This window comes from Dromiciops gliroides, chromosome 2 (assembly GCF_019393635.1).
Source record: "Dromiciops gliroides isolate mDroGli1 chromosome 2, mDroGli1.pri, whole genome shotgun sequence".
Taxonomy (NCBI): domain Eukaryota; kingdom Metazoa; phylum Chordata; class Mammalia; order Microbiotheria; family Microbiotheriidae; genus Dromiciops; species Dromiciops gliroides.
This window is the reverse complement of record NC_057862.1, coordinates 183173439-183190673: the sequence shown is the minus strand read 5'-3', so window position 1 is coordinate 183190673 and position 17235 is coordinate 183173439. Positions and strand designations below refer to the sequence as shown.

Below are 17235 nucleotides of genomic sequence, written 5' to 3'. Positions count from 1 at the left end.
GGCCTCAAAAATTGTTTCCCAGCTTTCTGCCTCCCTTCTAATTTTGGATGCATTGCTTCTGTTTGTACAAAAATTTTTTAATTTAATATAATCAAAATCATCCACTTTGCATTTTATAATATACTCTATCTCATGTTTGGTCAAAAACTGTTCTCCTTTCCAAAGATCTGATAGGTACACTATTCCTTTCTCTCCTAATTTACCTATGGTATCACCTCTTATGTCTAAATCATGTATCCATTTTGACCTTATTTTAGTATAAGGTGTAAGATGTTGGTCTAAGCCTAATTTCTGCCATACTATCTTCCAGTTTTCCCAGCAGTTTTTGTCAAATACTGAGTTCCTATCCCAGAAGCTGGAGTCTTTGGGTTTATCAAACACTACATTACTAGTGTCATTTACTACTGCATTTCCTGAGCCTAGCCTATTCCATTGATCTACCACTCTATTTTTTAGCCAGTACCAGATAGTTTTGATGACTGCCGCTTTATAGTAAAGCTCCAGGTTTGGTACCGCTAACCCACCTTCCTGTGAATTTTTTTTCATTATTTCCCTGGAGATTCTTGATTTTTTGTTTTTCCAGATGAATTTTGTTATTATTTTTTCTAGCTGTATAAAAGAATTTTTAGGTAGTCTGATTGGTATGGCACTGAATAAGTAAATTAATTTAGGCAGTATTGTCATTTTTACTATATTAGCTCTGCCTATCCATGAGCAATTGATATCTTTCCAATTATTTAGATCTGATTTGATTTGTGTGAAGAGTGTTTGGTAGTTGTGTTCATAGAGTTCCTGGGTTTGTCTTGGCAAGTAGACTCCCAAGTATTTTATATTACCTACCGTTACTTTAAATGGAATTTCTCTTTCTATCTCTTGCTGCTGGACTTTGTTGGTCATGTATAGAAATGCTGATGATTTATGTGGATTTATTTTATATCCTGCTACTTTGCTAAAGTTGTTAATTGTTTCAAGTAATTTTTGACTTGATTCTCGAGGATTCCTTAAGTATACCATCATATCATCTGCAAAGAGTGATAGTTTTGTTTCCTCCTTGCCTATTCTAATTCCTTTAATTCCTTTCTCTTCTCTGATTGCTAAAGCTAACATTTCTAGGACAATATTAAATAATAGGGGTGATAATGGACATCCCTGTTTCACCCCTGATCTTATTGGGAAGGCCTCTAATTTATCTCCATTGCATATAATACTTGCTGATGGCTTTAGGTAGATACTGTTTATTATTCTAAGGAAAGCTCCCCCTATTCCTAAACTCTCTAGTTTTTTTATTAGGAATGGGTGCTGTACTTTGTCAAAAGCTTTCTCTGCATCTATTGAGATAATCATATGATTTTGGTTGGTTTTCTTATTGATGTGGTTGATTATGTTAATAGTTTTCCTAATGTTGAACCAGCCCTGCATTCCTGGTATAAATCCCACCTGGTCATAGTGTATTATCCTGGTGATCACTTGCTGTAATCTCCTTGCTAATATCTTATTTAAGATTTTAGCATCAATATTCATTAGGGAGATCGGTCTATAATTTTCTTTCTCTGTTTTTGCTTTGCCTGGTTTTGGTATCACCACCATATTTGTGTCATAAAACGAATTTGGTAGAACTCCTTCTTCACCTATTTTTCCAAATAATTTGTATAATATTGGAATTAATTGTTCTTTAAATGTTTGGTAAAATTCACCCGTAAACCCATCTGGCCCTGGGGATTTTTTCTTAGGGAGTTCATTAATAGCTTGTTCAATTTCTTTTTCTAATATGGGTTTATTTAAGGATTTTATTTCCTCTTCAGTTAACCTGGGCAGTTTGTATTTTTGTAAATATTCATCCATTTCATTTAGATTGTCAAATTTATTGGCATACAGTTGGGCAAAATATTTCCTAATTATTGCTTTAATTTCCACTTCATTGGTGGTAACATCACCCTTTTCATTTTTGATACTGGTAATTTGGTTTTCTTCTTTCTTTTTTTTAATCAAATTAACCAGTATTTTATCTATTTTATTGGTTTTTTCATAAAACCAGCTCTTAGTTTTATTGATTAGTTCTATAGTTTTTTTGCTTTCAATCTTATTGATTTCTCCTTTAATTTTCAGGATCTCTAATTTAGTGTCTAATTGGGGATTTCTAATTTGTTCTTTTTCTAGCTTTTTAAGTTGCATGCCCAATTCATTAATCTCCTCTTTCTCTTTTTTATTCATGTAAGCATTTAGAGCTATAAATTTTCCCCTAAGCACTGCTTTGGCTGCATCCCATAGATTTTGGTATGTTGTCTCATTATTGTCATTCTCTTGGATAAAGTTATTGATTGTTTCTATGATTTCTTGTTTGGCCCATTCATTCTTTAGAATGAAATTATTTAGTTTCCAATTGATTTTCATTCTACTTTTCCCTGGCTCTTTCTTACATGTAATTTTTATTGCATCATGATCTGAGAAGGATGCATTTACTATTTCTGCCTTTCTACATTTGACTATGATGTTTTTGTGCCCTAATACATGGTCAATTTTTGAAAATGTGCCATGTACTGCTGAGAAAAAGGTATATTCCTTTCTATCCCCATTCAATTTTCTCCAGACATCTATCATGTCTAACTTTTCTAGTAATCTATTCACCTCTTTCACTTCTTTCTTATTTATTTTTTGGCTAGATTTATCTAATTCTGAGAGGGGGAGATTCAGATCCCCCACTAGTATAGTATTACTATCTAATTCCTCTTGTAACTCATTTAACTTCTCCTCTAAGAACTTGGATGCTATACCACTTGGCGCATACATATTCAATATTGATATTACTTCATTATCTATAGTACCTTTAAGTAAGATGTAATTTCCTTCCTTATCTCTTTTAATGAGATCTATTTTTGCCTGCACTTTGTCTGAGATAAGGATTGCTACCCCTGCCTTTTTTACTTTAGCTGAGGCATAATATATTCTGCTCCAGCCTTTTACCTTTACTCTGTGTGTATCTCTCTGCTTCAAATGTGTTTCTTGTAAACAGCATATTGTAGGGTTCTGGTTTTTAATCCACTCTGCAATTCGCTTCCGTTTTATAGCAGAGTTCATCCCATTCACATTCACAGTTATTATTACTGACTGTCTATTCCCCTCCATTCTATTTACCCCCTTTGTACTTTTCCCCCCTTCTTTCACCCTATTCCTCCTCACCGACGTTTTACTTTACCCCTGCCTCCCCCAATCTGCCCTCCCTTTTTATCACCCCCCTCTCTTTTCTTTACCCTTTTCTCCCTTGCTTTTGTCCTCCCTTCTCAGTCCCCCCCTTTCCCTTCCCCTTTTGTTTCCCTAAAGAGTGAGTTAAGTTTCTTTATCCCAATGAACGTATATGTTATTCCCTCTTTGAGTCAAATCTAATGAGAATAGGGTTGAAACCATGTTCCCCCCTCCTTTCTTTCCCTCTATTATAATAGGTTTTTTTCCACCTCTTCATATGATATAATTCATCCCATTCCACCTCCCCTTTCCTCTCCTCCCCATAGACTCCCTTTTTATCTCCTTAATTCTTTTGTATCATCACATCAAAGACAATTTATATTTATACCCTCTATATAAAGTCCTTCTCTCTGCCCAAATACATTTACAGTTCTTAAGAGTTATGAGTATTATCTTCCTGTGTAGGGATATAAACAGTTTAACCTAATAGGGTAACTTTTTTTTTCCCCCTCTGTTTACCTTTTTAAACTTCTCTTGAGTCTTGTATGTTGAGATCAAATTTTCTATTCAGTTCTGGTCTTTTCACCAGGAAAGATTGAAAGTCCCCAATGTCATTAAATGTCCATCTTTTCCCCTGAAAGAAAATGCACATTTTTGCTGGGTAATAGATTCTCGGCTGCAATCCAATCTCCTTTGCCTTCCGGAATATCATATTCCAAGCCTTGCGGTCCTTTAATGTTGAAGCTGCCAGGTCCTGAGCAATCCTGACTGTGGCTCCATGATATTTAAATTGCTTCTTTCTGGCTGCTTGGAGTATTTTCTCCTTCACCTGATAATTCTGGAATTTGGCTACAATATTCCTTGGAGTTTTCCTTTTGGGGTCTCTTTCAGGAGGTGATCGATGGATTCTTTCAATGATGATTTTATCCTCTGATTCTATGATATCAGGGCAGTTCTCCTTAATAATTTCCTGGAATATGGTATCTAGATTCTTTTTCTGGTCATGGCTTTCAGGCAGTCCAATGATTCTCAAATTGTCTCTCCTCGATCTGTTTTCCAGATCAGTTGTCTTTCCAATGAGGTATTTCACATTTTCTTCTATTTTTTCATTTTTTTTATTCTGCTTGACCGATTCTTGGTGTCTCATGGATTCCTTTTCTTCCAACTGTCCCACTTTAATTTTTAAGGCATTGTTTTCTTCAGTGAGATTATGCACCTTTTTTTCCGTTTGGCTAAGTGAATTTTTTAAGGTATTGTTTTCTTCAGTGAGATTATGCAGCTTTTTTTCCATTTGGCCAAGTGAATTTTTTAAGGCTTTGTTTTCTTCAGCTTCCTTTTCTAAGCTGCTGATTCTTTTTTCATAGTTTTTTTGTGTTGCTTTCATTTCTCTCCCCATTTTTTCTTCTACCTCTTGCAATTGATTTTTAAAATCCTTTTTGAGCTCTTCCAGGAAGGCTTTTTGTTCTTGCGACCAATTCACCTTCCCTTGTGAGGCTTCAGATGTAGACAATTTGAGGCTATTGTCCTCATCTGAGTTTGTGTTGGCTTCTTCCCTATTGATACAGAAGCTCTCAATGGAGAGGGCTCTTTTTTGCTTCTTACTCATTATTGCAGCTTATTTATTTATTCTTTAAGTTGAGGTCTGCTCTGGGGGCACCAGGGTCCCTGTTTTGGGCTTCTTGTGCAGGTGTATAGGTGCTGTGTGACCGGGCTTTTACTCTGAGGCCTTTATGGTGTGTGGAGATCCCCTGTCCTGCACTTCCTGTCTGATTGTGCTCGGCCAGCCAGGCGCCAGACCCCGGCGTCTGATCCCGCCGTTCGTGGCCCTCTCGGCCGGTACAGGTAAGTTTTTCCACTGTCCTTCTTGGCCACCAGATTTTTGAACCAGGTTCCGGGAGCCTCAGTTGTTCGGCTGTGGCCCGCAGCTCCTGCTGATTTGCCCCGACCCCCTCGGCGCTGGGTTGCTGCCCTGCGCTGGGCCTCCCTTTTGCCCGAGTCAGACTGACCTTTTCCTGAAGTCTTCTAAATTATCTCTGGTTGGAGGACTGTGTCTCTCTGTCTCTTTGCAGGTTCTGTAGTTTCAGAATCCGTCCAGAGGCTTGATTTAATGTTCGTTTTGAGGGAACAGAAGGAGAGCTCAGGCAGCTTGCTGCTTCCTCTCCGCCATCTTGGCTCCGCCCCCCGTTTTTCCTACATTTTTGAAGCGGACCATGACATCAGGGTGACATCATGACTTGCACTGAATTGGATTTGAAGTGAGGAATGGCTGTGCATGGTCACCAACCTCACTCCCTTTCTCCAGAGTCATCTGGGTCCAGGACAACTGGAGGTAGCTCCAAATATTTGAGGCAATCGGGGTTAAGCGACTTGCCCAGGTTCACACAGCTAGTAAGTGAGGTGAGATTTGAACTTGGCCTCTCCCAACTTCAAGGGCAGTGTTCTATCCACTGTGACACCTACCTGCCCTCAAATACTCCCTCAAACACTCAATATCTGTACGACTCTAGGCAAGTCATTTACCCTGTCTACCTTGGTTTCCCTACCTAAAAACTGGGGATAATGGCAGCACTTAGCTGCTAAGGTTGTTATGCAGATAAGATGAGATAATATTTGTAAAACTTTGCAAACATCAAAATACTAGCGATTATGATTAACTAAATAATTAAATTATTATTATTATTCATAACTGTCTGCAAAACACCAAAAAAGTATTTGTCTAGATCCACAAAGTAGTACTTCTTTGGAAAGATAGTGGTAATAAAAATAACAGTCAATGAGATTTGAAAAGCACTTTATATTTATATTACCTTATTTGCTCTTCATAACAATCCTATGAGAAAGATACAAGCATCCCAAAATGTATAGAAGAGGGACCCAAAGGCCAAAGAAACGCTAAATAAATTGCTCACAGATATCCAATTATTAAGAAGCAAAAGTGAGATGTGAATACAAGTCTTACTTGACTCCCAGACCAGTGATTTTTCCACTACACCATTCTCTTTCCTAGAGGATACAGTAGATATAGTTTTAAGATAATTTTGCAATCAATTAATTTTTTTTTATTTTAAGTGAGGCAATTGGGGTTAAGTGACTTGCCCAGGGTCACACAGCTAGTAAGTGTTAACTTTCTGAGGCTGGATTTGAACTCAGGTACTCCTGACTCCAGGGCCGGTGCTCTATCCACTGCACCATCTAGCCACCCCACAATCAATTAATTTTAAAAATCATCTAGTCTTTCTTCATTAATCCTGAATTCTCTTATATCCCCTTTGGCCCCAGAATTTAAAGTTATATGCATCTCTTTATAAGAGGAAAAAAAAAAAGGAAAGGGATGGGAGGGGCAACGGGGAGGGGAGAGGAAGGGAAGGGAAAGGAGGGAAGAACCATTATTAGGTACCTACTATGTGCCAGGCACTGTGCTAAGCACTTTATAAATATTATCCTGATTCAAGGCCCAATGCCCTTTCCACTTTACCTTCTAGTTGCTTCTAGCTGAATAGTACATATATTTGTGCATTTTCCAGCACAAAGGTACCCACTACCTGAAGAATCTGTTTTTCAAAATCTTTTTCAAAAGACATCATCTAAATCCATATTATCCACTGCAGAATTGGTCGTCTTACTCTCTTTCATAGTCCACATTGACACACCCAGGTCCAGTCTCTAAAAAGGATCTATTAGCTGGCAGGAAGGGGTGTGTCTTCTCAAAGATCATTGCTTGGCATACCATCACCAGAGATTTAGTAAAGAAAAGACTAGTCAAGATCTGTCAAACAACTGCCAAATTCAACCAAAACTCCTTCCAAAAGTATCCAATCATCACCAAGATACCCAACACATAGAACTTAGGAATCACACATGGGGTAAATGTTACACTATACAATGTACAGGTATAAAGCTATGAGGAATAGCTCTTAATGGAAGCCTTTGGGAATTTTATAAGCAGAAGCTAAGTTTTAGGTAACACGACAGGGTTTTCTTACCTTCCACCACTTATTTGTATCCTTGTCCAGTATAGAGGCTTCATGGGACAGCTGGGTTCAATGGCAGGCTTTCGAGGAATTTGGCTGAGGGATGTGTTGCCTCCAAGGAAGGGGGGAGGAGGAGGAGGTGGTAGCCCAGTGCTAGGGAGAGTTGGTGGGACAGGAAGGGGTGGTGGGGGAGGAGGAGGGGGACTTCCAGTGCTTAGAGGCAATGGAGGAGGTGGTGGTGGTGGTGGTGGAGGAGGAGGTGGTGGTGGTGGTGGAGGAGGAGGAGGTGGTGTCCCAGCACTTGATTGTGACAACAATGGTGGAGGCCCAAGTCCTGGTGGAAGGGGAGGAGGAGGAGGAGGGATTACTGTTGGCAGCAGAGGAGCAGGAGGGGGAGATGATTTTTGTTGACCAGATGAGCAACTTTCTAAAGACTGAAGGGTTGAGGAGATATCTTTGCTGTCATTTGGGGGAGATATGTGGTTTAGAGAGGAGATGTTCAGCTTTTTGGGTACTATTTGGTTACTTTTAATGGTTTTGTTTTCATCTTCACTGGGTTTTAAAAATGTCTCTCTGTCAGTTTGTATGTAGACATTTCGGAAGGTCTTTGGCAGGTAATCATCTTCTGTAGAGATGCAAGCATCTCTTGTCTTTTCACATCCTCCACTCAACCGGTGTTCTAACTCACACTTGAGATTTTCAATGGTTTCTTCTAGTCTTTCCGTTATTACAGCGTGCTCTCCCCTAATGTGGAAGACCCTCAGTTCAGACTGGGCCTGTGGATAAGAGTAAAGAAAGTTTAGTAAAATGAAGATCAGACATATTCATTATAAGATTTAGTACTATCCCAGTGTCAAAATGGCAAAGACTATTTGAATCTAGAGACAAAGCGGCAATCACGAAATAATCCAAATGGGTAGACATTTCACTTTATGAATTTTCCAGAAACTTAAAACACTTAGAAAGGAAGGGTGATTTCACTTAACCTGAGCTCATGGGGAATAATTACTGAGGATTAAAGTTTAAGAGCAAAAACATCACCCAAGAACTTTTACCTGGTTAAAGTATCAAAAACAAACCATATTCGGATGTGCCTGAATATGTGTTTTGTAGTTTCAAGGTTGGACTTGGAAATTGAATATCATAAGAAAGGCATGTTTGGGGATCCTTCTGGCCTCTAGTTGCCGTTTCAGCAATTACCCTAGAATGCCTGTCTTTGTGGGATTTTCAGGATAACATGGCAGTCAAAAAGGGAGAAAGAAGTTCATCTCCAAAATTCTTGAAGCTTTAAAAAAAGAATAGTTTAACCTTTAAACTAGGGTTTGTTATGCTGGGGCCTCTGAATCTTCTTAAAAATATTTTGATGACCACATTTTAGTATAATTGATTTCCTTTGTAATCCTATGTATTTTATTTAAGCAACTTAAAACTTCTGAGAAGGGGTTCACAGTCTTCAGATTAGAGGGGTCCGTGAAAAAAACAAAAAATTTAGAAACTCTGCTTTAAATAATCAGTATTTAGCTTTGTCTTATGCTTTCAGAATAAAACAAGAATTCCAAATGAATAAAGGATTCACTGAAACTGTTCTAGTTTTGCTTACTTTGCTGTGCCTCAATTCACAGAGGTCTTCCAGTAATATACTCTACCCCTGTTTCTTCATCCATGAAACCGTTCCTAATCCTTTCAGACGCAAGTATCCTTTCTTGTTTCAAATTTTAGATCACATCCTACTTGGTATTATAATTATTTGTGTATAAGTCATAGTTTCCATAAAAGAATATAAGTTTTTTGAGAGCAAAGGCCGTTATTACTTTTTTTTAATCTTTAAATCCCCTTTACCTTGCATTTAATAAAAGCATTCAGAAATTACATTTCTCCTCTATACCCCTTCCCTTGCCAGTGTCTTCTGAAGGCTTCAATGTCCAAATTGATAAGCCTTCTAACGCCTTACTTTCCCATTACAAATAGCATATTTTACACTTAATTTCCAGGACCTCTTCCTCTACTCTACTTCAGTCACCCACTATAGTCTCAAAGCCTAGACTTTACTTTTATTTCAAACTGTTCTGCCTCTAAAATTCTGAACTTTTAGAGATATCTTGTTGACACTGGATCCTCTGAGAAGGGGAAAAAACCAAAACAAACCTTTTTTTTGATTCACAGAATGAACAAGAGAAAACTGGTCATTCAGTAGTAAGAACAGAAGACTGGGGGAAGTTAGCCACTCCCTACAGCTGCCAGAGGCTAACCTGACATGAACGATAGGAATGTACCTTATTTCCAAAGGCACCACTGTCTTATGTGAACAACAGTTGATGAACAAAAAGTACTTAGAATGAAGAAGAAAAAACTTTGGGGAGTCATGCTAGTTGTCTTAATATATCTGAATTGTAGTCATGTGGAAGAGGGATCAGAACGCAAATAATTTTCTCTAGGTCAAACCTTCCCACTGAATCCACTTGTCTTTTATACTTTCCTTTTCTGTCTTAATATATTTATGTTATTTGATATTGAACTTTCCTCTTCTTCCTCACCCCCCCCCTTTTTTTTTGATACTCAGTCCCTCTATCTAATCTAATGTTGGAATTGCAGTATCTACAATATTGATTGGTGCAGAAACTTTAACTTGCTCCATTTTTCCGACCTATGTGGTTCACCCCTCCTTAGGCATCTTCGTGACTTTATGCTCCCAGGGGCTCACCCTGTTTGTGCTTGACTTAGTGTGGACTCTAAGTTCTGCAGCTCAGAACTCCCAAACTCAGGTGATCCATAGGCCTCGGCCACACACACACACACACACACACACCCTTTGCCACATTAAAAGTGGGATTACTGACCTGTGTCACTATGCAGGAATTTTCTTCTTGATACTGTTTCTTCCCTTGACTTCTGTGACTAGGATGTATTATGCTCTTCCTACCTTCCTGACTTCTCTTTCTTTTTGCCAAACTCCTTCTTCCACAGACACAATTCTCATCTTTTTCTAACTTAACTCTACTGATGACCTCATCTGCTCCCTTGGCTTCAATTGCTACCTCTATGTAGATCACTCTCAAATCCTTATCTCTACACCTCAACTTTTCCCTGCAGCTGAGTCCCATATTTCCAAATGCCTTCTAGATTCTCCTACCTGGATGTTCCATTGGTACTATAAGATCAACATGTCTAAAATGACTGTCATTATCTTCCTGAAAGCTGTCTCTCCCTATATCATCGTTACTTTTGTAATGATAGTCATAGCCTGGTAGGCCTGAGTCCAGTTAGGGATGCTCTGGCCCTGAGGGGGACACTATGATCATGGAGAAATGTGGTTGATCAGCTTGTTGGGGTCAGTTAGAGATTCCTCTTTCCTTGGAGAAGCAAAGTAGTTAATTAACCAGGAAGTGGTTGGTCAAACAGATAACAAAGCAGCCACCCAGAAAGCTGGGCTCCTTGAATTTAAAACATGAGCTTAGTTGGGAGCCAATCATGTTTGCTATGTGATTAGGACCAGGTAATGACAATTATCTCAAGTTAGAAATGTGGAGTTTTTATTATTCATATATCCAAATAGCTAACATTATCATTTTCAAACTGCTGTAACTCTTCAGTCTTAGGTCTCTCCCCCCACCGCCTTCTCGCCTCTATAAAATTGTGATCTTCTCCTTTGTTCAGGGAGTAGAAGTTAGGCTTCTTCTCCTAGTCATATCTCTATGGCTGTCTGATTAAACCTCCTGGGGAGTTGAAGTTAGACTTCTTCTCCCAGCCATACCTCTGTGTGCTGAATAATAAAAACTTTTACTTAAATTTTGATTGGATTGTGTGGGCGAGCAATTCTTAGAGTAATGTTTTCAAGAACCCAACTTGGGGTAACAGATACCATATTATCAATCACACAGACTCCTAATCTCTGAGTCATCTTTGATTTATCTCCCAAATCTAATTAGTTGCCCATTGATTTTACTTCTTCATCATCCCCCACATGTCTTTTTCTCTCAACTTCCACTACTATTGTCTTTTTTTAGACCTTCAACTCTTCTCATCTAAGTTTTCACAGTATTGTTTTAGTCGATCTTCCCACCACTCATCTATTCTTTTCTAATGATATCACTGGGCTTAGAATCAGCAAGACTCATCTTCATGAGTTCAAATCTAGTTTCAGACACTAGCTGTGTGACCCTGGGCAAGTCATTTAAGCCTGTTTGCCTCAGTACCTCATATGTAAAATGAGCTGGAGGAGGAAATGGCAAGGCACCCCTACTACAACTCCAGCATCTTTGCCAAGAAAATCCCAAAATGTGGTTGTGAAGAACCAGACATGATTGAAATCACTCAACAACAACACCACCATGACATCCTTAACTAAAAACTTGAGAGGCTCCCTAATGCCTACTTAAATTTTAAAAAAATTCTTAGGTTAGCAATCAAAGTCCTTCATAATTTGGTTCCAATTTACCTTTCAGGCCTTATTTCACACTATTTCCCTTCATATATCGCATTTTACTGTCTCCAAGACAGAGTAGACCATTCTTTGACTCCTACATTTTTTTCTGTCCTCTTACATTTCTGTACCTTGGCTCATGCATTGCTCTATTCTTGGAATGTTCTTGCTGTATGTAATGATGTCCCTCTTTTCAATATTCAACTTAGGGTTACCTCCCTCTTTCATGAAGTCTTCCATGAAAGAAAGAAATCACACTCCCCTATCCTGCCAGGGAAAAGTGATCTCTCCCATCTCATATTTTTCATGGCACTTTGCCTAGAATTATCCTTTGTACTTATTTCACTCTCTTTTGTATTGGTGATATTTCTGTTCATGTCTATACCACATAAACATATCTTAGACATACAGATAAGGAAACAAACATAGAGGGGTCAAGTGACTTATCAAAGGTCATAAATCCAGTAAAGGGTCAAGGATTAGATATGAATTCGGTCTCTCGAATCGTAGATCAAGTTTTTCCCCACAACATCACTCCACTATAACAGAACATGTTTTTTTTTCCTTTTTAAAAATTCCCTTCACTTAGCACATCTTTAACATAATATACACTTAAATGTTTGCTGAATTAAATTGAACTACAGCATCTAATATGAATATAACAGGCAATAAGGAAGGATAGATTTTCCTGGATACTTGAGAGCAGCAGCAAAGTATAGCAGATTGAGACCTTGCCTCTGAGTAAGGGAGACCTAGGTTCAAGTCCCATCTGTGATGCATACTGGCTATAAGACCATGGGCCAAGTCACAACTTCTAAGGGCCCAAGACAATTCTCTTAAGTAATAGCTAAGATGCCCATTTGCATTGGTTGAAGCAAAAGATAACAATAATAACTTGTATTATTAAATTATTGGGTAACTAGGCTGGGTTTTCTAAAATATTGCTACTTATAAATGAATGGTTATCACACAGCATTTATTATTAAAGTATATTAAATATTAGTAAAGAATTGACCACGTGGCACTTCCCTAACTTCCTCACTAGTCACAGGCTTACATACCTAAACAATTATATACCCAGCATATTGAGCCAAGACAGAGAGGAGAGGGCATGTGGTGAGTTCAAGAGAGTCCCAGGAAGAAAGAGAGCAAGCCCCCTGTGGTACAGTGTTTTTTCTCCTGATAAAGGCAGCTCCTTACACACTGATCAAAGCTAATTGGCGAGCATCATTCAATTCCTTTGGTTGATGCGACTTGAGGGTGGTCCATATTAAAATGAGCTCTACTATGATGACATCAGAGTCTAAAGGGAGACAGACCCCCTGAGGGTAAAGCCAAAATCCAGATGGGTGAGGCTTAATCCCCTCACTTCACTGAACTAATCAAAGAATCTATTCTCCATTTCTACTGTCTGTCCTGCATAGGATTGGAACTTGAAAGAGATTAGAACTTTCCCCAAAACTGGGTGTTCTGAAGTGGGGGTTAGAAAGGCTAAAAATTGGATCCCCAAGAACTCTATTATTAATATGTATATTCTCACAATAATGATAATAACTAGCAATTACGTAACATTTTAAGATCTGCAAAATGCTTTACAAATATTATCTCATTTAATCTTCGTAACAACCCTGGGAGGTGGGTGCTATTATTTTCTCCATTTTATAGATGAAGAAACTGACATAAATAGTAGGTAAATTATTATTATTATTATTATTATTATTATTATTATTATTATTATTATTTTTGTGGGGCAATGAGGGCTAAGTGACTTGCCCAGGGTCGCACAGCTAGTTAAGTGTCAAGTGTCTGAGGCTGGATTTGAACTCAGGTCCTCCTGAATCCAAGGCCAGTGCTTTTTCCACTGTGCCACCTAGCTGCCCCATAGGTAAATTATTTACCCTGGATCATGAAGCTAATGTCTGAGGCCAAATTTGATCTCAGGTCGTCCTGACCCTAAGTTGAGCTCTCTGTCCACTAAGCCACCCAGCTTCCTCTGTAGTAGGAATTCCACAACCCAATAAATTTACAGATCCAGACCCTAGCACATCTCCCAAATTCTAGAAATTGTAGCTAGGGTAAACTCAAATGGCAAAAACCCATAATTACTACATTTTTGTACATATTTCATTCCTCCAGTAGAATGTAAGTTCCTTGAGATCAGGAACTATTTTTGTTTTAATTTGTATCTATTCCCAGCACCTAATACAGGGGCAGCTATGTGGTGAAGTGTATAGAGCATGGCCCTGGAGCCAAGAGGAGCTGAGTTCAAATCTCACTTACTAGCTGTGGGACCCTGGGGAAGTCACAACCTCCATTGCCTCAAATATCTGGGGCCCATATCCAGTCATCCTGATACATCTCTTTCTAATGGACCTTCTGGAGGAGAGAGTGAGGTTGGTGGCCTCACTTAAATCCAATTCCTGCAAATCATGACATCATCCCCATTATGGTCCTCTTCAAGAATAAAGGACAAACAACAACAACCTAGCACAACACACTGAATATGGCAGCTGCTTAATGTTTGTTAAGTTGAAGGGAGTAAGCATTTATATAGCACCTACAATATACCAGGTTAAGCACCTATTTTTCTTTTTTTTTGGTGAGGCAACTGGGGCCAAGTCACACAGCCAGCAAGTGTCAAGTGTCTGAGGCCCGATTTGAACCCAGGTACTCCTGACTCCAGGGCTGGTGCTCTATCCACTGCGCCACCTAGCTGCCCCAGCACCTTTTTTTAAAAAACAAATATCTCATATGATATTTGGTGATATCACACCAACCCTTCAAGGTAGGTAATATTACTCCCACTTTACATTTGAGGAAACTAGGCAAACAGAAGTTGAGTGACTTGTCTATGGTCACACAGCTAGTCAATATCTGAGACTGGATTTGAACTCAGGTCTTCCTGACTCCAAGCCAAGCACTCTTTTCTACTGCACTACCATCCATTTAATTGAATTGAAAGAGAATGTTTACCAAGATCTTTTGCTTGTTTCATATCACAATGAGAAGTGTAGTAGACAACTTTCTGGGCTTGGAATTAGGAAGGCTTGGCTGCAGCTTCTATTTATGACACTAACCATGTGACTATGGGCAAGTCATTAATTTCCCAAAGCATGAGGCAATTCTGTAAAACTTAAATCACAAATGGGTAGGGCAATTGACATACTTCAATCCCATCCTACCTCCACCCTACTCAGAAGGCCTTTTTAGACTAAAACTACCTTCCTCTATAACTTTTATGCCATGTTCCCCTTTTTTTAAAAAAAACTGTTTTGTCTTTTTATTGTATACATTTTTATGCACACCAAACTAGAAGTTAATCTGTTCTCCATAGATAGATGAAACAAAGGTCCAGAGAATTTACATTAGTGGTGTCAAACTCAAATAGAAACATGTCTCTTCAGGCTACATATCAACTTCTAAAACCTCAAATTGACATTATCTACATTTTAATTTTTATTTTGTTGACCATTTTCTTGACCATTTCCCAATTACATTTATTTGTTTTGGTTAAGTGATTTGGCCAGGGTCACAGCTACTGTCTGAGGACTGATTTGAACTCAGGTCCTCTGGACTCCAGGGCCAGTGCTCTATCCACTATACCATCTAGCTGCTGCCCAGTTACATTTAAATCTGGACTGGCCACACTCTGAATTGTTGAGGGCTGCAAGCAGCATGTTTGACACCTCTGGATTAAAGGATTTGATTGAGGTCACAGAGTTTATGGATATGGATGGTAGAATTGGGATTCAAACCCAGGTCCTATGACTTTTATATTCACATAACGTGAGTTAGCTAGCCAATTCAGATCAAATGCACAGGCATTATTTCCATACAGGTGGTGTTTAAAAAAAAGAGTTGATGCTGTTCTGTTTTATTCATTCAAAATACAGATTAGTATAATGATATGAGTGTTCTATGCAGCTGTTTTCATAGTGTAAAAGAATCCAGCATAATAGAATCCCATTTGTGATTCTAATCTGATCAAAGACCAGTTTCCAGGCAACTCCCTCAGCCTCCAAAGTCAGTCTTCCCTCTTCTCCCTTTCCAAACCCCAAATCCTCATTATTTTTTTAAGGCATCCTCTGTATTACCACTGCTCTGAGATAGCATCAAAGGGACATGATGTACTGAAACCCAAGCACTGGGAGGGAGACTTTTGCTTGTCTGGTCCACATGAGCACGTCTGTCGAAAAATAGGTGGAAAAGTTCCTGTTGATGAAAGACCTCAAGCTAGTGCCAAGGGCAGTGGAAAAATTACCCATTAGTATTTTGTTGTTATGAACATGCTATCCCAGTAGGGCTGCCAGGGCCAGTAAAAATCCAGGTTATCTGCCATACAACTTGAGTCAACCTTTTCCAGGGACTATTCCAAATTCTACATCCCCAGGTCAGAGTAAGCCAGAAGTTCCCAACATGTTGCTAAGACCGATCATAACTCTCCGTGAGTTTAGAAAAGAATTCTATCACTAAGGGATAAAAAGAAAAGAAAATGGGTGTTGGGAGCACTAAGTAGGCAAATGGAATGGGAATTGATTCAATTCAAGTAACTAATTCACCTGCCATCTACTTTAAGAACAAATTAGTTGAATCCAAATGTTTTTCATCTCACTCATGAGCTCCACTCTTTGTCAGCACTCATAGACCTCAATATCTCAATAATTTGTTATTTCATCACTGTGATAATATTCCCTCTACCCATGCTAATTGTAATTCCTTTATAACTTCATAGAAGTTAAGTGAGAGTTGCTTTGGCAGAAAACTCATCACCTTAAGGTCAATGTGCTGATGAGCTTCTCCGACCTTCCAGAGCTTATACTCCTCTTTAATAGCTCTTTAGAATCCAAGGTCATCATCCTGATAGAGGAATCAGAATAATACATGCCACCACCCCCCAAAAAAAAGACAAAACCCAAAACGTAATTAATGAGAATGATACTGGTTTTCTTAAAGGACCCATGGAATGTTATCTGATTCTAATAAGCAAACTATTAGTTCACTTAAGAAACAAAACTTTGTCATATAAACTATAAGAGAATCCTGTGAATGATAATAATAATAATAATGATGACATTTCTTGATTCTTTTAGGTATTTTTCTTTTATGTCTTTATGTTTTCCTGTCGCTCTATCCCTTCTTCCTCCATATTCTATCTGGTTTTAATGGTACTACAAATACGAACAAAACTACAAATATAGCACCATTAAAATCAGATAGAATATCAGGGAAGAAGGTCTAGAGCAACAGGAATACATAATGCCACCAATTCTTTTACTATATTCAAATGGAGAATAAAAGAAGAGTATAAAGAAATGCTGAATGTTATTAGTATTCCTCTAGTAATTTGATGGATACTTACTGACCTAGAAAAAAATCCCATACAAATGCAGACTGGATTCCTTTTATATTTCCTTATTCTAGACACTCTTTGTTTTTGTCTTCCTATAAATCACATGATCATCAGTTTAGAGGTATAAGGAGAAGCCATCTAATTTAGTCTTTTCATTTTGTAGATGAGGAAAGTGAATTTCAGAGGGCTTAAGTGCCTTGCCCAACATTACATAGATAATAAGTAATAAAAGTAAGATTTGAATACAGTCACTCAGACTCCAAATCCAGTGCCCTTTCCACAGTATTGCACCCTCTGTCAATCATCTATAGAGG

General features: G+C 38.4%; 1 protein-coding gene across 2 annotated transcripts in view; it reads right to left on the bottom strand.

Annotated features, from left to right (window-relative positions):
* FMN1 (formin 1) overlaps nucleotides 1–17235 on the bottom strand; it is a 357503-nt gene that overhangs the window by 224987 nt on the left and 115281 nt on the right. The window contains exons 4-5 of one of the 2 annotated variants that reach the window (XM_043989842.1): nucleotides 7164–7927; nucleotides 6335–6340 (exon numbers count right to left, since the gene is read on the bottom strand). In XM_043989842.1, the coding sequence (XP_043845777.1) occupies nucleotides 6335–6340; nucleotides 7164–7927 (770 nt within the window). The remainder of the gene's footprint in view (nucleotides 1–6334; nucleotides 6341–7163; nucleotides 7928–17235) is intronic. The other variant, XM_043989841.1, reaches the window with a different exon arrangement.